Here is a 25753-nt window from a genome sequence, read left to right on the forward strand (position 1 = left end):
ACATCTAACTAGATAGGGGATGCTATCATTTTGTATTAACTCGTGGGGGACCCTTTTATCCCGGTTGGAAACACCAACCGGGATAAAAGACCCCCTTTTATCCCGGTTGGTATTACAAACCAAGATAAAAGGGTTCGAGGGATTTAGTCCTCTTTCAGTCACCTCGTTGGGAACCCTTTTATCCCGGATAAAAGGCTCTCGACCCTTTTATCCCGGTTGGTCCCCCTTTTATCCCGGTTGGTGTTTCAAACCGGGATAAAAGGCCTTTCAGGATCTTTTTTTCCCACTAGCCTTTGCAACCGGGATAAAAGGTCCCGGTTGGTGAGCTCCCCACCAGTGACCGAGCTTTAGTCCCGGTTGGTGAACTTTTTATCTCGAGCCAACTTTAAACCGGAACAGAAGGGGACACATCGAAAGCTAATTCTCTACTAGTGGTGCTCGATGGTGCGGACTGGCTTCTATCATGTCGCCGGAAGGGGAGCAGCCCTGGTGCAGTGCGTGGAGTTAAGACCGTATCCGGGGAAATCTCCGCCCGTCGCACCGTTCTGTCCCTGGCGGACACTGCCACTGCAGAACGCGCCGAAAGTTGACCTCGGGCAAAACCTCTGTCGTCCACAGATGGAGCCGGTGGTTGGGCCTCATTAACTGCGCCATCTTCCTCCTGGAGGTTCACCGCCATGGCCACATCTTGGAGCTCGGTGGGGTGCAGGCGAAACATCTGGCGGTAGAACATGAGATGACCACGCACGGCGAGCGAGGAAATTTACGATCGAGACAGAGGCGAGCTGAGCTCGGAAAACACCAGGCATGACGGCGCGCACCCGGATCAGAGCCGGCGGCGCCGTGAGGTGGTAATTGAGCACCGATGAAATGTAAGACGGCATGAAACGGGGAGGCAAGGAAGGGGACGGTGATCCAGAGGAACGCATCGGGGCAGAGGGGAAAGCACCTGTGACGGCGATGTTGTGGAAGTCGTGGAGTAGCTGGTCCTGCAGGTGAGTCCCTGGGCGGCCGTCGGCGGTGGCGGCGGCGGCGACGATGGACGCGAGCGGCGTTCGGTGGCGCGTCGTCGGGCGTCGGGCTCGGCGGGGGCGAGTGGTGCCAGAGCCGGGGCACCCTGTCCGCGAGAAGCGGAGGACGCCATCTAATTCCTGGCTTTTTGGTTTGCCTGGGCATCACCATCATTCTTCATCAGTGTCTGTACATCATCAGCAGAGGAAGCGATGGCATGCGGCTGCCTGATGAGTCACGGCCTGTTATCATTCCGAAGCCTTTTTCTTTGGTTTGCGCTGCGTTGGCCTGATGCCAGAGCTGCCTGTTCTTGTTGTTTCTGCAGACTGCAGTGGTCTCCATTGCTGACCTCTCGCTTTTCCAGCAGGTGCCGAGGTAGAAGAGGACAAGCCACGTGTGATGCAGGTGAGGTGAGAGGTCGGTCGGCTGCAGGCTCACCTGCCGCTGCTGCTGCGCGCGTGCAGGCGACCCACGCTCGTCCCGTTCCCACGTTGCTGGGGCGTCACTGATGCGTCATGCTCGCGTCACCGAGATTGGAGATGTGTGGGTCCCTTCTGTCAGCCCCTCTTGTTTGGAATCTGTAGACGGATTTTTCGAAGCCCATGGCCCATGGAATAGGCAGCCAGCACTCAGGCTGGATGGTTGGATGGGCCCGGTTTTGGGCCAACCTCCGCCATGACACACACACGGGCTGGCGGGCAAATAAGCAGAGCAAAGGCCCACGGGCCACCCGTCGAATCACGGAGATGGCCGCCGCGGCGCCGCCACGCACGGGGTACGACGCGCCGACGAGCAGCTGCCGACGCCGAAGGCGACAGGCTGCCGCCCCTGCGCTTCATCTTCTTCCGCGGCGGCGTGTCCCCACAGCAGTGGTTCCATTCCATCTACGGTCGCCGCCGCCGGCTGGACACGAGGCCACCTCCGATCCCCCACCAACTTGCGATATCCAGGTGCGGCTTTTCTTGGCTTGTTTATTTAACAGTGTGTTCTCTGGAATCAGATCCCCGTGCTGAAGCTTATTGTTTAACCCGTCCAATCGGCTCTAGTTCATGTAGCTTTACAAAATCAGTTCACCGCTGAAACCGAATGATAATTTAGGTAAAAAACAAAGTGGATGCTTATAGGGAGGATTCAGAACGAAAACCAGAGTCTGCACATCTGAATGTCGATGCTTGATGTGCTGGTAGGAAGTATTCAGAACACTGATCAGACCTTGCCAATACCGATGCTAAGCGCTGTTCCTCCTAGTTCATTTCGTACAACATGTTGCCTGCATACACAGAAAAAAAATGACTAGAGCATGCACCCTGTTTTCATCAGGTCTAGGAGTCTGTCAGTGTAGGCCAAGTTGATACTTCCACTTTCAGCTTCTCAAATCTCAATGCCTTGGGCATAAATTTTCAGTCTATTCCCACTATGCATCGTTGATTATCTTCTGTCCTGCACCCCAGATTATGGTATACACATGCTAGTGTTAGGAATGATCTTTAGCTTTGGAATACAAAGGCCACTATCCATAATCTAAAGTTCACACAAACATGCCCTCTACTGATGATGCACCATTTGACCCTACACAAAAATCTCTCCCAGAAGTTCATCTATAATGACAAACATAACATCGATAACATACACTAAATATAGTACAGTATTTAGTTGATAACATACACTACAAATATAGTAGACTGCTTAGTTGAACCACGACAGTTTCAGTACCATTCTCTCTCTGATCACAATTATAAGTTGTTTTAGCCTTGCAAACATGGATTAAGAAAATAGATAAAATGACAATATTACCATAGTAGTAATTAAAATAGTTGGAGTATGGGAAATGAAGATGGAGCTCACTAGCCATGCAATTATTAAGAAGGGCAACTCAGAGTGTAGTAGTCAAAAGGTATCTGAAAAATCAGTGCAACTTATATGATGCAATGAAGATGGCTAAAACAACTCATATTTGTGATGGGAGGAAGTACTTAGGTTAGAGAATTGACACATATAGGTCAGGCATGCCTATGATGCAACACAGACCTGTGATCTCATATGACAGGTTGCGGCTATGTTATATACCATATGAGATACACACGCCACTTCGGCACTTCATCGTCGCAGTAGAACAATGTACCACACAATAATATATTAACAATCAAATGTGCGCAAAGCATCACATTTATTACACGAAACCGTACATGCAACATGATGGTGAGATTTCAGAGGAAAGCCACACTACTCCAGATCCATGAGCATTATCTCAACCACACAATCACACATGTCGAATGAGTAACCAGATCACACACATGGCCCACTCATTCGACATCACACATGCAGAATATACAGGATATACACATAGGCAGCATGCAGAAACACACAATGGCAAACCACTCTAGTGCAGGCAAGCACTAACTTGGGGGAGTCTTGATGATGACTGGATGGATGAAAATGGGAGGGAGGCTGTCAGTGACTCAGTTCCTTCTGCACCAACCTTTTACCTTCCAAATAGATGGGCACATTGCAACACCATGTTTCTCTTCTCTTGCATTATTTCCTTGTGCTTGGTCTTGATTTTCCCGTTTCTTGTGTTTATAGATAATTTTCTTTTCATTCATATACTTTTGGAATTCTTCATCCACCTCAGGGGCAATATCACTAATTAACTCAAGCTCCTTCAATCCTCGAAGCTTCTCAATGCCGGATAGGGGGTGACGAACACACAAGTTTTCATTGAGTGACCAGATGATCTTCTCAAGCTCAGGACACTTGCCATTAAAGTTGATCTTGGTGATTCCAGAGTGGTCGACAATAAGAACCTTGAGCTTTACGAACTCGTGTTCAAAGGTGAGTTCACTATGGGTGTATGCGGCATGCTGAAGCCTTACACACACTAAGTTTTGAAGGTTGGCAAGGACCTTCAGATCGTCCGGGCTGAGCAAGGTGCGGCTTAGAGTTACCTTGGTAAGTTTACTATCCTCTCTGACCAACAATGGAAGAAGCTGCTCCTTTTGTGTACTTCCTCTGATATTCAGGCTCTCAAGAGATTTGGGATGACTTTTCAGCTTTAGTTCTGTGCCAGAAGGAGCCCTGTTTTGTATTGGTAGAGTAATTGACAGAGACCGGAGGCAATCATGTAGATCACTAATCGCGTCAAGCAAACTCTGGAGGAGACTATCTTTGTTTATAGCCACACCGAGTTTCCTTAGCTGATATAGACTTCCAATGTCTCTCAAATCCCGACGTATCCGTGGCTTGACATTGGACAGCACCTCCATATCTATCATTTTTTCAACCAGCCCAGGAATCTCGACGAAGACATCCTTGGCTGTGCCGGGGCCAGTACGGATAATGTGGCCAGCCAACAGACGTTTCAGCTTTAGAAGCAGGACATGTCTTGTTGCAGACGCATGAATCTTGGTCTGCCGGATGTCCAACACCTCCAGCTCATGAAGGTTGTTGATTTCACGGGGTAGTTGGTTAACATCCGTATCCCTTAAGCTTAGATACTTGAGCATTAGTATCTTACTGCATATGTCCTTGAGGTAGCCCTTGTTAGCGAAGCAATGGCAACCTTCTAGATCAAGCACCTTGAGCTTGGAGAATTGTGGCAAGTCATGCATGTTTTTCTTCAAGAATGTCTCGATTTTATCAGACCCGCGGAGACGGACGTCGTTGAAAATGGAGAAGTGGCGGGCCAAGTGAAGTGATAGGCGTGCCTCCACAATGTGCTGCTTCTTGGCAATCTTGGTAATGAATCTATGCACGAAAGGATACACCGTGCAGCTCTTGACCCTTCCAGTAGCACCAATTTCCACAGGATGAACAAACTGCCGGTTGACAAGCACATCAAAGCAGTTCTCGGCTTCAGTCACTGAACTGAACCAGCTCCAATCTTCCGTGGTTATCAGCCCTTCTGCAACCCATCTCCCTACCAAGGTCGTCCGCTTGATCGTGTATTCTGAAGCCGGAGGGAAGATAGCGAGGTACAACAAGCAGGACTTGTATTGTTTAGGCAGATCGCTGTAGGAGAACTTGAGCACCTTCCTGGCAATACTGCTGGGCAGTCGTTTTGGCATATTCTGTAGGATGCTGTGCAACTTATGCAGCTCTTCAGTGCTCTTCTTTGGATTAGCTTTTATTGCCTGAGCGAAGATATTCATGCAGAATTCATGCGGTTCACAATCTTCCAATATGTTTCGAACAATCTCAAGGTTGTCTTGATGCATGTGCTTGCTCATATGCTGGCGCACAATATCAAGGTAGCATCCAACAACAGATAATTCTATAAGCTCTGGCTGTGGATATTGGAGATGTTCTTCGGCCTGTCGAGTACTTCTTCTGGTTGTGGTCATGAGTATTGCAGCACCAGCGAAGCACCCCGATGAACCCAGCAGGCTCAAAGTTTTTCTGGTCGCCTCCCATCCATACTTCTGATCGGTTTTGAGGATTATCAGTATCCTATCAGCTTGCAAATTACTTTGAATCTCGTCCATAATCTTTTTGATCTTTAGCTGCTCTCTTATCTTCAACTTGATTTCCCCTATCTTCTTCCTCGCGGCTTCTTGAAAAGCGGGTTTCTGAATTTGAGTTTGTCCACCTGTCTCTTGGTTGTTCTGAGCAGATTTGTTGTATTCCTGTAGCTCCCGTATCATATCTTTAACTGTGTAGATCATTTCTTTGATTTCAGCCTCTACCGATGAACTGCTACCGGTACCAGGACTTGTCGCGGTCCTCGGGAATACTTCCTCCAGGATGCGTTCATATTCTTCAGGGTCCAACTCAACCTGTTGCTTAGAGCCTGTGCTTTCCTGATGATGCTGTCGTGGCTGCTGTTCTGATGATGCCTGTTTCATATTCTTCAGCCTATTGCTTAGAACCTCTTTAAGCTTCGTGGCTGCTGTCCTGATGATGCTGTCGTACCTTCGTGATAACGTCCGTATGGCTGTCTTCTTCCATGCTTGGTCTTCTTGTTCGGCCACAGCCACAGTTAAGGTGATCAGCAGCCAGAGGAGGTCATCTAGGCCCAGCTTCCCATTCTCAATATCTTTTTCCAATTTCTTTTTATCCTTCATTATTTCCTTGTCGTGCGGCATCTGGTTGCCAATCCTTTTGTAGATCGCTACCATCTCCTCGTCGACAAACTCCAGCATGCCCTCCTTGATTTCACGAAGCAAATCCTTTTTGTCCAAGTAAATATCCCAGTTTCTTGGCAAAGCTGGTGTCTGGTCCTGGGGTTCCTGGTCTCGGAGCGCCCGCAGGATGTAAAAGAGGATCTCCTTGGGCCGTAGTGGTACATGATAGTAATCCTCCAGATGCATGTCCGGGATGTCAACCAAGACACTCCTGAAATGGCGCTGTGCCTCAACCAGAGCCTCGCGCGCAATCATATCCTCAGGAACCTCCGCTGCGTTGGGTAGAGCAAAGGTGATGGATGGTATTGGCAATGTTGGTTTTGATGGTGTCTCGCTGGTCTTGAGGCTTTCTATCCAGTCGAGTAGCCTATTCTTGAAGTAGTTTTTCACCTTGGTACTCGCAGAGCTTCCGACATCCGTGGTGGGTACCAGTTCGTGGTCACCGTCTTCTAATCCTTCATGCTTTTCTTCTTCTTCATCGTCTTCTGTTACCGCTTCCATGTGACGGTGTGGTGGTGCTTCTGCGAGACCAGCAGCAGCCCCTGCATCAGCCACAGCTCCAGGAGATGACGAACGCCTCGGTGTCCCATCGGAGACCTTCACGCCATACCTCAACCGCCGCTCCCCAACGTCCCGCGCCCGGTCCTTGAGCTCACGCAGCTGGCTGGCTGCACGGTGCCGTGCGACCATCTCGCGCAGCCACCAGAAAGCCCACCCCCACCAGAGGTAGCGCTTGAGGCCCCTCCTCGGGCGGTGGAAGTCGGGATTCCGCCGGTACAGGTAGATGTCAAGGCAGTTGTTGCAGTCGTTGGCGAGGATCCGGACCTGGTTCATCCAGGTGCGGACCTGCTCGTCGTGCTCCTCCCGGCGTGTTCTGGCCAGGTGCACCAGGAAGCTCCTCATGCTCTCCATCTCCTCCTGGATGAACAGCACGTCACCCTGGACGCGGCCAAGCCTCCGCGCCTCGTTGCGGATCACGCCCAGCAGCGTGTTCACAGCGCCCGTTGCAAGCTCCGCCATATTGATGGATCGATAGAGCTCCCTCTCTCCCTCAGATAGCTAGTTACATTAGCATGCTTCTCTGCCTACGAGAGAGAGAGCCCATGGTCAGTGTGGCCACGCATTCTGATCTGATGCAATTTTGCCTGGAGCCAAAATGTCTTCCTTCCTTGGCATGTCAGGTAACTACGTGAACCCACGCATGCGGGGAGTAGCTTGCGTGTGAATATTGTGAGAGCACACGTCACTCTCAAGTATCCTGTTCTTTTCTCTCCTTTCTTTCTTTATCTTTTTCTTTTCTCCAGCCTTCATGATGATGTCAAGTATTTTTACAGTCCACCAAAGAGGCACCATGAGGTATGAAAATACAACATAGATGTGACTTTTACCAAAAAAAAGTACCTCAGGTACCAAATTTGGTACCTCCAATGCTATATAATTGGTGCAATTCTGTTAAAAAAACAAAGTTGGTGGACTTAATTGGTGCTACATCTGGGCACCTCTTAATGGACTGTAAAATGGACTTGGTGCCTTGGTCACACTTCTTAATAAAGAAAAGTTGCAATTACCAGACCAAATCTCATCCGAGTTCTCTATCTTTATCAAGCAGAGAAACTCTCATCAATCATCAGTGGCGTCCTTTTATTTCTTGTTTAAATTTGTTGCTCTTTGATCTTTGGGAAGGAAACATCATTTTCCTTTGTTAGTTGTTATGATCTTGACATGGAAACTTCTAGTCATACACAAGTCACAGGCAATTCTACGTGCACGTTTCGAATCCCTTTCGTGCCAGCCCCAGGGGTCGAACCTGAGTTGCCTTTCGTTTCTGAGATCATTCCCTGGTGTTTGTAAGGAGATAGCATTTGATTCTTCCTTCTGTCATTGGATTTTGATGTCGGAACTTCTATTCCATGCACAAGTCACTTGAGATCCACCATGCACCTTCTAATCCTTTCGCGTGGCAGTTAAATCACTTCAATGACAAACGACGGATAATCTTGTTAAAGCGTTGTTTGGTGGTTAGGGACAACATTTGATTCCTCGCTTCATATGACTGCTGGTCTTTTGGTTCCCCAATTCGTTTGATAGTTAGTCTTTTGGAAGGATACATCATTTGATTCTTCATCCTCTGTTACGATTTTGCTGCGGGAACATAAACTGCTTGCACAAGTCACCAGGTTCACCCCATGCATATCCCAATCCTTTTTGATGACTAAAGTCAAGTACTTGAGTGAGAGTGACTAGTGTCTCTGATTTCTCAATTCCTCACCTTTTGGTCTTTTAGAAAGAGAAAGCTCATTTGTTGTTCATCCTCTGTTACGATTTTTCTGCAGGAACTTATATTCCACGCACAAGTCACCGGGCTCACCCTATGCATATCCCAATCCTTTTGATGACTCAAGGACTTAAGTGATTAATGTCTTTGATTTCTCAATTCCTCACCTTTTGGTCTTTTAGAAAGAGAAAGCACATTTGTTCTTCCCATGCTCTGTTACGATTTTCTATATATAGCAGTTTTCTTTCCATGCACAAGAAATGCATGATTCTCCCTAGTGCAACCAGATCTTTTGATCTTTTAGAAGAAGATAGCATTTGTTCTTCTTGTTACAATTTTTTTCTACATGGACTTCTGTTCCATGCACAGATCATGAGCGGTCCCAGCAACCTAACCTTTTGGTGTTTTAGGAGAAAGCATTTTCTCTTCGTCCTCCTGTACGATTCTGCTACAAGAACATCTGTTCGGCCCACAAGGCATTCAGTAGGCAAACCTTTTGATCTTTTAGAAGGAGATAACATTATTCTTTTTCAGGGTGGGAGGCCTTGCCCTGTACGAGCCAATACCCTTACAAAAGCCAAATTTCTAACTCTAGTTTTGGATTACCAAAACTGGACACTCTGGACTCTGGTTTCCAAAATTGGATAACCCGATGTTTTCCCATTACATGGCCCAAAACTGGGCACTTTGGTTTCTAAAATCGGACACCTTGGTTTTTGTGGGTATGTCAACTTTGATCTTCAAAAGCTATATGAATACTTCTTTAATGTTAAAATCACTTAGCATAACTTACGGTAGAATGGGTAAAATATGATGTTAATATCTATTTCCGAAGAGAAGTAAATAAAAGTGACCAAACCATGTCACATCAGAGAGATATGCGCTGCAAAATGAAAGAAAGTAGATGAAACTCTACTTGCCTTGGAACCATGAATCTCGGCTGCCATCCAATATGTTCTTAGTAGGCTATGTTTCTTTATATTCCACTTGGGTGTATTTTGATTAACTAGTGAGGTAATGAACTTCATATTTTCTGGGTTCAAGATGAGGGAATTTTCCTGGCTGCTGCATCCATTCTTCTTTTTCTCTGCTATATGTTGTATTTGGTGTTATCAGGTTCAATGTAAGTCATCATTTGATCCTCAGATGTGTTTTTTATGAGATCAATTACTGCTTTCCATTGTTGTTGGTCTTAAATATCTGAAATTTCAACCTTACATCAGGCACTAGTTTATGAGAGGTATTTGTTGCCAGAGCAATTACAAATTTCAATTTTGAAGAGAATGGGAGTAAAATCTAGCATTCTACTTTAGGTTTTGAGTCGCTTCTACTAATTTTATCAAGGGTAAAATGCATTAGGGATCCATCAACTTGTAAGTGTCACTTAGGTCTACAAACTCCAAAAATGCATTTTTGGGTCCATAAAATTGTTAAGTCGTTGATAGCAGATCCTACCCTCCACATGGGCATCTAGCGTTGACATGGCATGCTGACTGGGCATCTTCTCTCTCTCATCCCTCCCATGCATCTTCCTCTTGGTGATCCCAATCAAAATGTATTCAATACATTCGGCTCCCGTGGTTGTGCGGTGATGATGTGGCGAGGTGCCATCCAGGAGGAGAAAGACGACAACAACAACATCGGCAAGGGAGCTGCCATTGTGCTGGCTGAGGAGATGAGGGAGTTGGAGGGAGGACAAAGCGTCAAGGGCGGCGATGGATGTGGCGGAGGGGCAGGAGGTGAAGCGGATGAGCAGCTCCGTACTGTCATTGCCGTTGACATGTTCAATAAAATGCCAGAGAGAGAGAGAAAGAGAGAGAGGAAGATGAGAGGGATGAGAGAGAAGATGCCCAGTCAGTGTGCCATGTCAGCGCTAGAGCCCATGTGGAGGGGTGTGGACCTGCGGTGAACGACTTAACAAGTTTATGGACCTAAAAATGCACTTTCGGAGTTCATGGATCTAAGTGACACCTCCTTGCAAGTTGATGGACCTCTAGTGCATTTTACTCTTTTATCAAATCTAGCTTCAATACCTAATGGTGACTCTATGAGTACTCCCATTCTTATCTCAGCTCATGATGTCAAATGCTTATTAGGACATACATATTTTGAACTTTGTTTTAGAATTTACACTTAGATGTCCTCCATATTTGATGAGTTATCCACCTTTCTGTGACGAGGGCTTCTAAGGTACTTAGCATGTGTTTGGTTTTGGGATGATGTGGGTTGGGTTGGAGCCGACCCACTTTTGTGGGTTGGAGCCGACCCATCTTGTGTTTGGATGAGAGGGGTGGGAGGGATGGGTTGGACCTAGTCTTTTATTTGGTTGAAGAGGTTGAGAGGATCGCGATGCATGTCCTTCTAACACCATTAATTGTGACCCCACATGTCATCATCTTTTTTTTCCCTCACTTCCATCTTCTTCCTCCTCTCCTCCCCGCAAGCACTCCTGGTGTCGCCCCCGCGCTGACCCCCACTGCCGGCTCCCGCCCCCGCGCCGGCCCCGCTGCTGCCTCCCGGCCGCTCGGTCTCTACAGCGGAGGACACAGAGGGGCCGCGGCCATGGGGTGCCACGGCGGCGGGCAGGCGGCGGCGAGAGGGGGCGGGCAGGCGGCGGCGGATGGCAGGCCGGTGAAGGGCGGCGTGTGGCGGCGGGGTTGGGCAGGCAGTGGCAGCGTCGGGCGGGCGGACGCGGGGAGGGCGAGCGCGATGACGGACCGACGATGGCGTTGAAGTGGGTCAGAACGATCCCTTCATTTGGAAGGACCGGATGAAGCCGGATATCAGGGGAGTATTCCCTTTCTGGGTCCAACCCAACCCACACCTCCAACTAAACACGGGTCAAAGTGAGTCGAAGCCATTCCAACCCACTCCGACCCAGTAACCAAACACACGGTTAGCCAACCTACGTTAGGGACCAGATGAGCATCGCCATTGAGTACCAGGACAACTTGGAGCCTACCGGTGGCGGAGAAGGAAAACACAGGATTAGTAGGGCATCCTCAATAGACATTACCAGGAGCAGCTGTGAGAGGTACCTTCGGAACATGTGGGGAGAAGCTACACTGATACGTAATCGGAGAATCCTTATTTATTCTTTTTTCAGCTTTTTGTTCTTAAGATAGCATGGTTGTTGTAATACACTGGAGAGAATTTTTAACAAAGTAGTATGATTTTTTTCGAAAAAGGAATTGTCTTCGTATGGAATAATAATTAGTCACAAGGCATTGATGCTGTTCAGTTTATTGTTTTGAAGATTGCGTTGCGCAAATAATTCTAGAATGTAAAAATAGATTTGCCTTTGTCAGAAGCGTTGGAATTGAACCAACAAGAACAGCAACAACAAAAATAAAAATAATGACAAACAACTTTAGAAGCACATGGGGCTGGACACTAAGGTTCATCGCAGCAGTTGTCAGGAAACAACAGGAAGCAGCTTTTTGCTTCACAGCCTTGTATCCTTTCTGTATTCCTTCCATGCGTCGATGGCATTCTTGGTCATCTTGTTTATTTTGCTGGCCATCTCCTCTATGTCATTGTCGGTGGTGGTAGGTTCTGTAGACAGCAAGGCTTCCATTGCCCGCGTCACGTTGATGACAATCTGAAGATAACAGCAACACGAATTAATCTCACCATTTTCAAATAGCTAGAACAGAGAAAGTTCAGTAATCAACCACACGAAAGAACATTACCGAGAGAAGGCGGGGCCTCGGATCCTGGGGGTGGAGGCTTGTGAGCTTCTGGCAAGTAGCTTCTGCCTCCTCCCAGTTTTCCTGCAATGCATGACGAAATGAAATTGGTAGGATGAGTGCATGACAAATTGACAAGTAACGCAAGAAAGTTCAGTTCAGTTCAAATCATAATCATGATTTTTTTTTTGAATCGAGGCTGTTCCCCATTTTCATTAACAAGCAATGGAAATACAAACGAGATAGTGTGGAGAACAGAAGAACGGCCGCCTCCCTAAACCACATCTTACCTCTAAGAGTATCACTACCGATTCTATGAGGTGATCAACCACCAACAAATTACCCGGTGATCATATTCCCCACTCAACTTTTTTCTTTCTTCCTCCTAGAGTTGCCGCACAAGGGACATGCACACATCTCTAGTTGCCACTCCATCACTGTGACGCCTCCATGGCCAACCGCATTGCCAAGTCCGCCCCTTAGTAACAATTGTAAAAAAAATAAAATAGGGAAATTGGGACTCAAACAAAGGGCTCGTTGCCAAGTGGATGGGAGACAAACCACTAAGCTATCCCCCCAAGATGTAAATACCGATTCGCTATGGATTTTAATAAGCTTTCAATTAAAATATCTAAAATTTTAAGTTTGACCAAACCTTTTGACTTAAAATGGCCAAAATTCGTGAATTTCCACTCAACTTATTTGTTTCTTCGTCATGATTACCCAAGTGCGCACATCACTAGTTGCCGCTCCACCGTTGCCTCACCGCCACCGGCAGCCATCAGCGCATCGCTAGCTGGTACCTCCAGTCTACCATGGCACCATGTCCTCAACCTCCAACGGTGGCCGGTACCACAGCTGCCACCTCCTTGCGTTGTTCACTTCCCACACCCACAACCCTTCATCCCTGCACCCCACCCAACCCCTAACTCCACTACATCCGCCATCAATGCATCATCAAACGGTGGACTTCTTCCTTCATTTTTTTATTTTTAATTAGATTGGGATTGATCATTACATAGCAAAAGTCTCACTTCCTGCTTTAGGTAGGAATACTACTGCGAACTGAGTGTAGCTCTACCGGTAATAAGTCTCCTTTGTGCAAGAGGGACGCACACATCTATTCAGTGACCAGAGGGGATCTTGGCCCCCGCGTCGTCCCGAGCGGGCGACTCGAGCGGCTCTCGCGGCCCCCCGAAGCCGGCCAGATTCCCGCGCCCCCAGCCTCCGCCGCTGCTGGAGCCGCCTGCCGGACCCCCGCGTCGTCCCGAGCGGCTCTCGCGGCCCCCCGCCGCCGGCCCGATTCTCGCACCCCCAGCCTCCGTCGCTGCCGGAGCCGCCTGCCGGAAGCCTGGAGAGCGGCGAGGAAGGTGGCGGCGGGGCCCACTCTCCCCTTCCGCTTCCTCCCACCTTTTCCCCCACCCGAACCTCCCCCTCCTCCACGCTTGCTTCTGCTTCGGTGAACTTGTTTTGACGGCCGGTTCCGCATGGTTGACGCCGGATCCACACGTGGGGAGGCTAGATCCGTGCGGGGGCGGCCGGATCTGTGCTCGCGTCATCTCTGACGTCTGCCCTCACGGTGGCGGCGGTGCAGCTCGGGGGCCTTCGCGTGGCGGCAGCGGCGGCTCGTGCGCAGGTGTTGTCGTGCTTCGGTCCCTTGCGTTGCCCCCGCCCCCACGCCGCCGGGCTCCCCTCGCTCTGCCGTCTTCAGGCCCCGTCCCCGCCCTCCTCTCCTCACCGTCACCCGAGCAGACCACCAGAAGCCCGGCGGCCGGCAAGTAAGGCCACAGCAGGGCATCTTCGCCCGGAGCGGCCCCTAGCATTGGTGCGGGACTCCGGCGAGCCTATTGCCAGATCCGCTCCTGTGGTGGGTGGATCCATGTCCTATGTTACTGTATCTGCTCCTTTGGGTGGCTGCTCCTGCAGGTCGGCCGGTGTGCGGGCGCCCTAGCAACTGCTCGCCCGGCGGCATGCAGCGACCGACGCGACGGCCGGTGGGGGTCTGGCCCGAGCCGCTCGGCCTCGGCCTGCAACGGCAGATGCGAGCGCGCGCGGGTGTTGCGGCCGGCGGCGGTGGCAGCCGCTGCGGGCACGCGCTGGCAAGGCGGCGTCACTGCGGGGTGGCCTACAGTGGCGACCAAGACCATGTTCGAAGTCCATGCAGGATAAAGAAGTTGCAACAGGCTCCAATCTGAGTGGAATTTGCAAGGAGAAATCCCTTCCAGCACAACGCTGGGATTCAGCAACAGCGACGCCTACGGGTGCCACTCTCCTCATTGGAGGCGTTGTCAAGTCTTCTTCCATGCAGGTGCTGGTGCGGCCAAGGTAGGTGGGCGGGAAACTGCAGGGAGAAATCCAAGCCCGCTATTGCGCCGGTGCCGACAATAGCGATGCCTTTGGGTGCCGCTCCCCTCCATGGAGGCTTTGTCGAGATGCCTCCTGCCCACTTGCTACTACTGCTGCTTGCTTCCTAATGAAACTGGTATCGCGTCCTCCCCGTGCCAAGATGTTGGCTGGTACTGCTGCTAAGGTTCCACCTCCCTGGTACTGCTACCAAGGTCCCGTCGGGTGTGCGGCGGTGGCGCCGGGAGGAAGAGGAGAAGCCCAGTGACGGCGGAGGCGAAGGTGGCGCGCGGGGGAGGCGGAGGCGCCGGCGGAGCTGGACAGGGGCGGGGCGGACGGGCGGCCGGCCGACGTGGTGCAGATTTTTTTTTTAATTTTTGTTCGAAATTTTTTAGTCCCGGTTGGTAATACCAACCGAGACTAAAGGGGTCTTTTAGTCCCAGGTGGATGATTCGGGACTAAAGGATTCCTCTTTTGTCTCGAAAAATTAGTCCCAGTTGGGCATTGGAGAGATACGCTCGGCTCCTTCCCAACCGGGACTAGTTTTCTACCACTGATTTCAGCGGCGGGGATTGAGTGTGAGTGCTTATATGTATAGGAAGCTCGAAACTAATATGAAATATATATGGAGGGGGATTAGGAGCTTATCATCACCACTAAGATCCATGATTCAGTGAGTTGCACGCCCTGGTCAACTTTGTTCGTTTCGGAGAACTGCTGCTTCAGCTCTCTCATCAGCTTGTCCCCATTCCTGCGAAGCTGCATGCGGCACGACAGGAGATCAGAGACTCTACAGCAGACGAACAAGATTCATGTCATTTGTGCTAGCTGTGGTCGAGCGCAGAGCTACATACCTTATCCCTATACCGTTTATTGCGCAGGGAGTTCGAGAGCTTGTCGATATAATCGCGCAACAAGCGCTTATCCATGGTCGCGCCGCCGGCGGTGGCGTCGTTGAGGACGGACACTAGGGGCGGCGGCTGCAGGACGGGGCAGGCGCTTCCACCGCGCGCCGCCGTCGTCCATGACCACGAGACGCCGCCGAGCGCAATTGCCAGCGCCACGCCGGCGCCCACCCTCACCGCGGTCCCGGGCAGCAACTTCGTCGGCCCTCTTCCCTCCACCGGCAGTGGCGGCGACGCCTGGGGATCCGTTCCCCGCGGCCGTCCCTGCCACTGGGCGGCGCGAGGCCTCCCTCGCTGCGGCGGTGGCACGAAGCAGTTGCCGCGGCGGCGCAGGGCGAACGGGGCCGCTCCCGCACTGCTCGCTGCAGTGGTGACCATCGCTTGAAATGCGCAGAGAGATGATGATCCCATTCGCCAGTGGGATCGACTATTTCATTTCTGGCTCGCTCTCTGCTCCGTCCTTTCTCGCTTTTGCTTTTATCCCTAGCAGCATGGATCGACATGCATGTTCTTCTTGCATGGCGCTTTGCGTTTTCTGCACCAGGAAGCAAAGAATCGAGTGCCTTTGGTTATCCCAATTAATCAATCTAGGCTGTAATAAGCTCATGCATGTGTCTTTCGATGGTTGCTATCTTTCGTGCCTTTGACAACGTATCTTTGTGTGACATCCGGTCCAACTTTGGATGGCCCAGTAGTGGCTCATGAGCGCAGGTGCAAATTAATATTAGCTAGTTCAGTAAGGGTGGAACCAACTTATAAGCCTTTATCCTTCAACCATAGTACTTTCGGGTTAACCTTTTTACACGAAGCGAGGACAAAAGTGTGACCTCAGAAGGTTGGGTGGTGCGGCTTTGGAGGACCAGGTGTGTTACACTTTGTTCCATAAACTTACCATAAAAGTTTCCAATAATTTTAGTAAAGTAGGATCATACTTTGTTCACAAATGGATCCATCACTCACGTAGTTTCATATAACTCAAGTTAAACATTGAAGTTTACCTACCTCAACATATTTTTGAATTCAAATATACCTCAAATTTGGACACAACCTTATGTTTATATTAATATTAGAAAATATGAAGTTGCATTAGCAATTACCATGTAAAAGAAAATGTTTTCTATTTTCTACTTTTGTGGAGAAAACAATCATGAGGAAAAAGATTCAATAAATAGCAATTAACATACAAACAAACGCCATTAAATGAAACAACGTGATTTTAGAAAAATTCAGAAAAAAGAGCCATCAAATTTGACATTCTTATGAGGGAGAAATACAAGATACATGTTTTAATTCCAGATTAAAAAGAGAAAGATGAACTATTCATATGTTTTTCATTGCAATCCACCGCTCCATAAAACTAAATTGTAAAATTGGCGGCTCAACAAAACTGCCAAGAAAATGCACATTTTTATTGGCAGCTCAACAATACAGCCAAGGTAACGGCAGTCAACAATACAGCCAAGGTAACGGCAGTCAACAAAACAGCCAAGGAAATGCTCACTTTTCTCGACAGTTTATATAAAAACCGCCAAGAAAGTTGCATATTTCCTTGGCTGTTTACAAAGTGTGCCATGGAATTGTATTTTCTTGGCTGTTTGTAAGTACTGCCAAGGAAAATACTATATACCTGGCAGCTTCAATTCGCCCGCCAAGAAAATCCCTAGCCACCAAAGCAATTCCAGTTTGGTGTTGTGATGTCTCTTTCATGGTTGCTATCTCCAGTAACTTTATTTGTCCAAATACACATGCTTCCTGAATACCTCAGCCGTTCCCAATAATTATTGAAAAGATGGGAGCAACCCCAAGAAAAATTACCCAAGGTTAACCCAAGGAATATTCATGCAAACATTTAGGATGAAAGGGGAGAAATAATTGAGCAATGACAAAAGGGGGAGAAGCTCTTGCACGAGAGTCCAATAATGACCAGACTTTATTTAAAAAAATATGAAGTAATCAAAGACGGCATGGAGGATGGAGTTAAACAAGCAAATGTTTAAGTGAGGTCTACATGCTGTATAATATGGTAAATATTGGATTTGTATGCCCATTAAACCGAATTGGAATTACCTCAGTTTTTCACTATCTTTTTTTTTGAACATTAAGGCTTGAGGTATGGTAAATATTGGATTTATATGACGACTAATGGCTTCCTAGGTGGCGTTGCTAACCCTAGGTCATGTTGGTGGCATCTCGTTGTTTGTGATGTGGCTCCCTTGCCGTTCTGTTAAAAAAAAAGATAGTAAAAATGTCATTGTTCAAGATGTGGATTTATTTGTTCACAGTGTAAAATTATTTATTTACTTTGTAAACTAATTTATTCACGATGCAAACTCATTTGTTCATTATTATAAGTTATTTGTTAGCTTTGCCGATTAAATTGGTCAATGATGTGGACTCATTTGTTCATTTCAAATATCTTTTGTTCGGCACATAGACTAATTTATTATCGATGTGTACTGATTTGTTGGTTGTCTAGTACAATTTTTTTTTGTGTGTACCTATTTGTTCACCTTTTGGACTATTTGTTCATGATGCAGACACATTGACATTGGTTCGTGGAGGAAATTTTTGTGGTGCTGGACTGATCACAAAAGATATTCCAGCTTTATAAAATGGTTATTAAAAACATGTCATTCAAATTAAATATAGTCAAGTTCGGTTTTCACTTTAAAATCTTGACATAAGAAATACAATGGTGCAATCAAAATTTAATTTTCACACTTGATTTAAGATTTATATATTTTTTATTCAAACTTTCTTTACTTGTGGATGATCTCAGCAGTATACCTCTGTTGCATGCAACCACCGGTTCTCCTCGAAACGATATGCAACCACGTCCACCACAGGGGCCAGGGATGAGGTCGTAAGGGTGGCCCCATCACGACGCGCGGGTGTTGGGAGAGGGCTAGACGGTACGCCGGTGTCAGCACAGGTGTGCAACGCTGTCGTGGGGGTGATCCCTGTATGGGCACCTGTCGTCATGGAGACGGCGCACGAGGTGGCCATCTACATCGATCGCTTCCATAATCTGGATCTGTTCCAGCAAGGGTAATGAGGATCTGGACTAATTTTCCATCCCTCTCTTTTTCTTTCCAAGAACATGCGAAGTTCCTTGTGATTTTGAATGACGCACATTTCGTTTGATTTCCCTTGAGGTAGACAACTTTTGTTTGTCAATTTTGGAGAACAATTTATCATTTTTTCTCTAGGAAATCATATTTATAGTCTTTTAGAAAAAGAAATCACATTTCATACGAATATTTCTCTGTTCCATACCCTTTGTCCGTCCTGCAGAGGCAGTGAAATTCAATAATTCCCTTTTGCTTTTTGATCTTGATTGTGTTTGCTTGCAGATGGTACCGCATGAAGATTAGAGCCTTGTGGGAGGCTGACGAGCATAGGGCACCAATATCACCGGCCAGGGTCACCCAATACGAAGGTGCGAATTCACCTTTCTTTATGGGAACAGAGATAAAAAAGAAGATGCATTTCTGTTTTATCGGCAGTTTTTTGTGCATGAGTAGAAGGTGGAAAATGAATGGTCAAATTGCTTGCTGACCTTTTCATGATCGTTCTGCAACTAATTTTCACTGCTTCGGTTTTGTGCTGTACTCTTTCGCATGCATCAGTTCCTACCTTCTAATGAAATACATGCAGTTTTCCTTATTGTTTCGAGATAGAAAAGAACAGAAAATCGTTGCTTCATAGTGATCAGTATGATGCATTGCATCAATCTGAAAAGGAAATAAAAAAGAACTTGAGATTTGATTGCTGGATAAGATAACACAATATTAAGGCAACAAATAGTTTTAACCTTCTTGTGGTGGTTTATCATTTTGTTCTCATTAATCCAGTAGTATAAAGCTAGCTAGAACAATCCAGGAATAGAATGAAGTGTGTTAGATTGTTTTTTTTTGTCATTTTGCTATATTTCTTAACCAGATGACTTTTGAATTTCGAAATCTTTCGCTAATAGATAATGACATGCTAGGTGGATTGTGCAGCTGTTGATATTGGTGCGAAGGGCACATTTGGCTTTTGGAAAATAGATGATGTTGACAATAGCTTCTGTACACAGCCATTTCTTGTTAAATATTCTAGGCAAGATATTTATCTATCAGTTATGGTGTCTTTCTACATACCCAACAGTGAAGATGAGGTTGAGTATTGTAATTTTTTCCTTTTGTTTATGAATCATGTTTGCTTTAGCTTGATCTGTATTCTTTCTCCATTGTAGGGTCCAGCAACTTCTTCTGTTATATTGAAGTTTGAGCTTATATACATCCCGACATTGGGAAACGGGTGGTGTGTATGTTATTGTGTTATTTCACATCCCGATACATTTTGCAGTCTCTTGTAATGTTTCTTGCAAATTACATGTGCACCCAACATCTTACAATCCAAATTCATCTCTGAAAAGCTGGTTCCCTTTTGCATCATAGGACTGAAGTTAAAGATTCAGGTGACACAGATTTGGTCCCTGTCCATGAATTTAGGATCCCACATAAAGCACTCCTGGGTTTACACTCATATTGCCCTGTCCACTTTGATGCTTTACACTCTGCTCTTGTGGACCTGACTATACACATAGTGTACCTGAAAGCCGGCGTGACTAAATCATCATTGAAGGTACACAGGTTTGTGATTCTTTAGATTTTTTTAGATACTATTCCCATTAAAAAAGGTTTTGTGAAGTTGAATTTGTGACAAACATACACAGTACTTAGACATTTAATCAAGCATCGGCTCCACTAATACATATGTTTATGCTGTGCAAATAGACAACAGCTATTTAGTCATAGACATGAGTAAATTGCATTTTTACCTTTTTAAATTTAATTAAATTTTATGAGTAAAACATGGTATATAACATGCAGTCAATGGAGCAAAGCTTTGGCTCAAAGTTATATGATATTGTGAAGGCGTCACTAATTTCTAGGGAAATACTTCTTGAGGGACTGATGAAGATCAGTAATGCTATTGGTAATACTCTTGAGGATTTAGATGGCACTGATTTAACCCTTGGTAAATATGAGTCAATTCAGCCATCAAAGTCAGGCTTGTCTACTTGCAATAAAGGAAAAGGTACACCTACAAAGTGTACTACTCCCCAGCTGACTAGCATCTTACGAGATTTTCTAGAGGTATACTTCGTTTTACCTGAAAATATTTACTCATTTTTAGAATATTTGTATTGATTGGATGCGATTGTCTCACAACTTGTTCCAGAGTTCTGGTGTTATGGTTGGAAACACTGCTGATGATGTGATGTTGTATACTCTATCCGAGGAAGAATTGTTTGAGTTATTTCAAATTGTTAGCAGCCAACTCTCATTTATATGGAATGAGTTCTTGAAATTTCACAGGTGAGTTATCTTCTATCTTGCATTCCATTTTAGAAGTGTTCTGATGTTTCTTAGTCTTGTGGTTTCTAAATTCTTTTGGCTCTTCCATCATATTCCACCAAATTTTTGTGGGTCCAATGCAGGACACATAGAGTCAAGATACTGGATTATTTGCATGCTATTTGGGATTTTGATCGGAAAGCAGAATGGTCAATATGGATTATTCACTCAAAAATTGATATTCCACATCGCTACTTGAGAACCATGAATGACGGTTCTCCTCGTCATGGCCATTTGCGTCGGATTTCCAGTTCTCGGAAAGTCCATCATGATGTAATTATCTACTTTTGAATGTTTACATCTATTACTACTAATTTTTACGTGGAACTGCATTGACATACAATATTTTCTTGTTGATTTATATTTGATGGTTCCATGTATTGTAGCCTATACAAAATTCGATGTCACAGGCTGAACTGCATAGGAAAAGTATAGCACAAATGAAGGTTGGTTTTCTCTTCATGTCTGGAATACTATTCAACTTCTAATGCTCATGTTACTCATAAGAGAAAGGATACTAATGAAAGCATACTGCAGATTGACACGCGGTCTGTTCAAGATATGCATATATATGCTGATCCTTCATGTGTTCCTGTTGTCCGTATAGAGCAACATGTCATGGTTGTTCCGCAACATTGTTCTAGCAAGGATTTTTTTTCAGATGCTTCAGAGCCAGTGGGTACTATTCTTCCACCTCTACTACGAGGAAAATCTTTGGAGAAGAAAGCTAGCATTTTCAAGAGTGGCCACATATTACGAGCTGTCATATTTGTGCATGGATTTCAGGTAATCTTCTTTGAACTGGTAATAGTTGTTTCAGCTGTATCACATCTGCAACATATTTTGTTGATACTTCTGCTGATCCCTAAAATAAACAGGGACATCATTTGGATTTACGCCTTGTTAGAAATCAATGGCTTTTGCTTGATCCTGGAGCTGAATGCCTATTGTCTCAGATAAATGAGGATAGGACATCTGGGGATTTTAAAGAAATGGGTAGAAGGCTTGCTAATGAAGTAGTGGCATTCCTCAAAAGGAGACTGGATAAGTATTCCAAAATGGGAGGCTGCCAAGAGATGAAGCTTAGTTTTGTCGGTCATTCTATTGGAAATATTATCCTCAGAAGTGCCCTCACAGGTATTGTCAAACTGGCCTTCTAGATTTCTTTCTGAATAGTTCTTCTGTATGTGATGACTAATCTGTTCATTCCATTCCAAAAGAACCCAAATTGCAGCCATTTTTGAAGAACCTATATACATACATGTCGATATCGGGGCCTCACTTAGGTTACTGGTACAGCTCAAATTCTTTGTTCAATTCTGGCCTCTGGCTTATGAAAAGGCTCAAGGGAATGCAGTGCATGGCTCAGCTCACTTTCAGTGATGACAACGACCCACAGAACACATTTTTTTACAAGCTCTGCAAGGTACATTAAATTTGGCATGAGCTCGTATCAGTTAAATTTGAAGTACTGTTGATATAAGTCAAACTGCTTGTCCCATGAATTCGTCCTTTTATTTTGGCAGCTGAAGACACTGGAGAACTTTAAGAACATCATTCTGGTATCGTCGCCGCAGGTACTGCATATCTCCAAGCATTCTCTTCTCTCTCCTTTTTCCAAGCTAAAAATTGACCATCTCTTGTAATTGCTAGGATGGCTACGTCCCGTATCATTCAGCAAGGATCGATCTCTGCCACGCCTCGTCATCAGATAACTCGAGAAGGGGGCAGGTGTTCACTGAAATGCTCAACAACTGTTTGGACCAGATCCGTGCCCCCACATCCGAAACACGGGTGTTCATGCGTTGCGATGTGAATTTCGATCAGTCCGCCCAGGGACGGAGCCTGAACACCATGATCGGCAGAGCTGCCCACATAGAGTTCCTGGAGAATGAAATCTACGCCAGGTTCATCATGTGGTCCTTCCCGGAGTTGTTCCGATGATGATGTGCTTTGGAGTGCAGAAATGTCAACGACTGATAGAATGGTATGGCTGGTTTTAGAGCTAAAACACTGGTAGATTACATTCCCTAAATATTTCGTGCCAGTGAGCTCAAAAATTTGTACGGATGAGTGGTTAGCACACTAAAATTACATCCAGTTTGGCCTAATACTGGTGTAAAAAAATAAGGGAAAGTCCCCATTTCACCAATTCACCCTAGAACTATCATGTTCATCCGATTTTCATATACTAAAACTACACAACTAGACAACTCCACACCACACAAATGTTGAAACCGGACAATTTACAACCCCGAGCCGATACCACACTGGTTTTCATCCGACTCAAGCACAATAGTTGGATTCCACACGGATTAAAAGAAAAATAAAAAAAATGACAGCATACAGCACAGATTAAAAAGCAGAGTCTACACATCTCAACGTCGATGCTTGATGTGCAGGCGGAAAAATATCAGAACACATTGCACACCATGCTAACAGAGATTGTAAGCGCTATTCCAAACTAGTTCATGTCGTACGACCTGTTTCCTTGCATACACAAAAAATACTAGAGCTTGATGCATGCACTCTGTTTTCATGAGGTCCAGTAGTCTGTCGGTTCAGTTAGTATACAAGAATCATGTCGTTTTCAGTTCTGTTTATGATCATTGTGAATAGGATATCAACACTATATACGTCGTCCATTTTATCTCAGAACCTGTTATGACCGGCATCACGTACCAACGCCGGGGCCGAGCTAGTGGCTAGGCCACGCCATAAGAAAATGAATAAATTTAATTTTGATGTATGAAAGCAAGTAAGAACTAACAGTTCTATTTTTCCGGAAGGCAAACAGTACATGAATTTATAGTGACGAAATATTAGTTGTTGCACAATAATGAATCTGACAGTAGTTTCTGGAGAGAGAACAATCCAGGATCCTAGAATCGGAAGGAGGAAGATCACATCAGTACTAGGTACAAGAAGGTATGTTGAATCCAACAGGTGCAGAAATTCTAAAAGCACCATGTGAACCTTGTACCTCTTCAGAAATATGTTTGTCGTTGCAGAGGACAAATGGAAGTAACAACGCTTTTACCAGTCTCGAACAAAAATACAAAATGAACTACCGAAGGCAGGTGAAAGTAAAACAGAGTTTACCTATGGCAACTTGTCTTTCGTTCATGGTGCATTTGTTTATCCTTCGAACAGCTCTAGCAACATCTCTTCCCGCTCCTGGGGAGTGACTCCTGGGCTGGTGACATTGTTATCCTCCAAGTATCCTGTTAAGCCTGGAACGACTTCCTCAACGATGGCTTTCCGCAGCCTTGTCCTCAGTTCAGGGTCAGGGACCTTCCAGTGCTTATGGGCAGTGTAGGTTTTCTGAAACTTAGAGTCGAATTTAGGCAGCGCGGAGTTTTTTCTGAACCAACGGGGTGTATGATTGTACAAGCATGACATGATCGGCGCCCAAGACGCTTGCAGGTATTTTTGTATGTAGTCCTCGATTTTGAGACCGAGGACTTCCTTGTATTTCATACTGAAAAATGGATGGAGCTGCTGCCATTGGAAGTGTGTATTGTTGACCAGGAATAGGAACCTGAGGCTGTGATCTGGGAAGGATTCTGATCTTTTGGCAAGCTTTACTTCCAGAGAAAAGACCATCTCCAATGCCAGCGTGGTTAGAGGATCAGTTTTGACCTGCTGCGCCGAGAGATGAAAACTAGTTATTATGCCACGGCTAGGGACATAGCTACCAAGCTCAGCTGCTGCACGCACAATGTAATTCAGTCGCCAGTAATTGTCCCACAGAGATTTGATATAGGTTGCGAGGGACCGAGTGACCTTGCAAATGTCGGGTGATCCTTGCCAAGTCTGAATACCCCGCTCGTTGTCGTCGTCGTCGTCATTCAGGACACGGGTCCTAACCTCCTCCATCGTGTTCCATATGGCCTCTTCCAACCTGTGCTCTTTTTCTGACAAGAGGCTGAGCAACTTACTCCCTTGAGCTTCCATTTCCACCGAGGAGAACCAATAGAAATATATAACTGGATGCCTTCTCAGGCTCTGGACAGAGCATCACGCACGCCCAGCAGTGCCTGGACAGAGCATCACTCTCTGTGAGGTAATTACGTTGGGGTTGGGCTCGCAGCAAGCTGGTCCCTGCGGACGGAACCTCGGCGACGTCGAGAACCCAGCCGACGCCCATCTCGCATCTCGGAGAGCCACCTCTCCAGGGCGGCGATGTCGCCATCGCCGTGACAGAATTCCTTGGCCAGGTGCTTGGCGCGCTCGAGCCTCTTCGCTTTTTCTTCATCGTCGATCTTTTCTTCATCGTCGATACACAGAAGCTGAAGACCTAGTTCGGAGGAAAAGACACAGCCCCTGCTGGATGTGTAGGTGGTCGAGGAGATGGTACCTGACGTGCTGCCACTGGCCGTACTGCAAGCGTAGGCTACCATCCGATCTCGGGCTGCAACGGACCTTCCACTACGCCAGAAGCGATCTATGCTGGCACAACCAAATTAGCATGCTGGCGGATATTATTGACACCCGCTAACATAAAGATTCGTCGGGCCGGTGGGGGAGCGCCCGCCAGCACAGCGACCACTGTGCTAGCGGGTGACGCAAGCACATGCCAGCACAAATCGGCCAATCTATGCTGACAGTATGCTTATGTGGCCTGCCAGTACAGAGGTCTCTGTGCTGGCGGGCGCTCTAAGCCCACTGCCAGCATAGAAGGCTTAGGTCGACCACCAGCACAGAGCCCACTATTGTTTATCTTTTTGCCCACGCAACCTTTTATTTAGAGCTTGCTCGAGAGGAGATCGGGAAAAGCTCCAAAAATACCAAATCTAAAGGGGAAGGTTTTGCTTTTGATTTCCTTGGAGGAGGTAGGCTATATAAGGTGAGCTTGTGCCATTTCAACCTTCTTTTTGAACTTCTATCCATCATATCTAGCTTCATTAGCTTGTCATCTAGATCTAGATCTATAACTAGGAGAGAGAGTAGACATGGATTATTTTTTTAATAAAATTTTGTGATCTTATTATAAGCATTGTAA

At 46.4% G+C, this 25753-nt stretch overlaps 3 protein-coding genes across 3 annotated transcripts; 1 reads left to right on the forward strand and 2 right to left on the reverse strand.

Moving 5' to 3' along the window:
- Positions 1-3120: 3120 nt before the first annotated feature.
- On the reverse strand, positions 3121-7305 carry LOC101782783 (disease resistance protein RPP13). Its single transcript, XM_004978710.2, has one exon. It carries the CDS (start codon positions 7149-7151, stop codon positions 3471-3473), a length of 3681 nt encoding a protein of 1226 aa, XP_004978767.1. The 5' UTR covers positions 7152-7305; the 3' UTR covers positions 3121-3470.
- A 4314-nt stretch (positions 7306-11619) lies between these two features.
- On the reverse strand, positions 11620-15814 carry LOC101783191. Its single transcript, XM_004978711.2, has 4 exons — positions 15293-15814; positions 15093-15197; positions 12099-12179; positions 11620-12007 (listed from the first exon to the last, which is right to left on the reverse strand). Exons 1-4 carry the CDS (start codon positions 15752-15754, stop codon positions 11852-11854), a joined length of 804 nt encoding a protein of 267 aa, XP_004978768.1. The 5' UTR covers positions 15755-15814; the 3' UTR covers positions 11620-11851.
- Positions 15815-17351: 1537 nt separating this feature from the next.
- Positions 17352-22692, forward strand: LOC101768227 (protein FAM135B). The gene is made up of 13 exons (XM_022829199.1): positions 17352-17366; positions 18126-18391; positions 18697-18782; positions 19348-19502; positions 19581-19650; positions 19794-19972; positions 20573-20709; positions 20832-21009; positions 21135-21194; positions 21627-21885; positions 21969-22174; positions 22275-22325; positions 22402-22692. The coding sequence occupies exons 1-13, from the start codon at positions 17352-17354 to the stop codon at positions 22690-22692; spliced, it is 1953 nt and encodes a 650-aa protein (XP_022684934.1).
- Positions 22693-25753: the final 3061 nt, after the last annotated feature.

This window comes from Setaria italica, chromosome VIII, assembly GCF_000263155.2.
Source record: "Setaria italica strain Yugu1 chromosome VIII, Setaria_italica_v2.0, whole genome shotgun sequence".
In the NCBI taxonomy this organism is placed as follows: Eukaryota; Viridiplantae; Streptophyta; class Magnoliopsida; order Poales; family Poaceae; genus Setaria; species Setaria italica.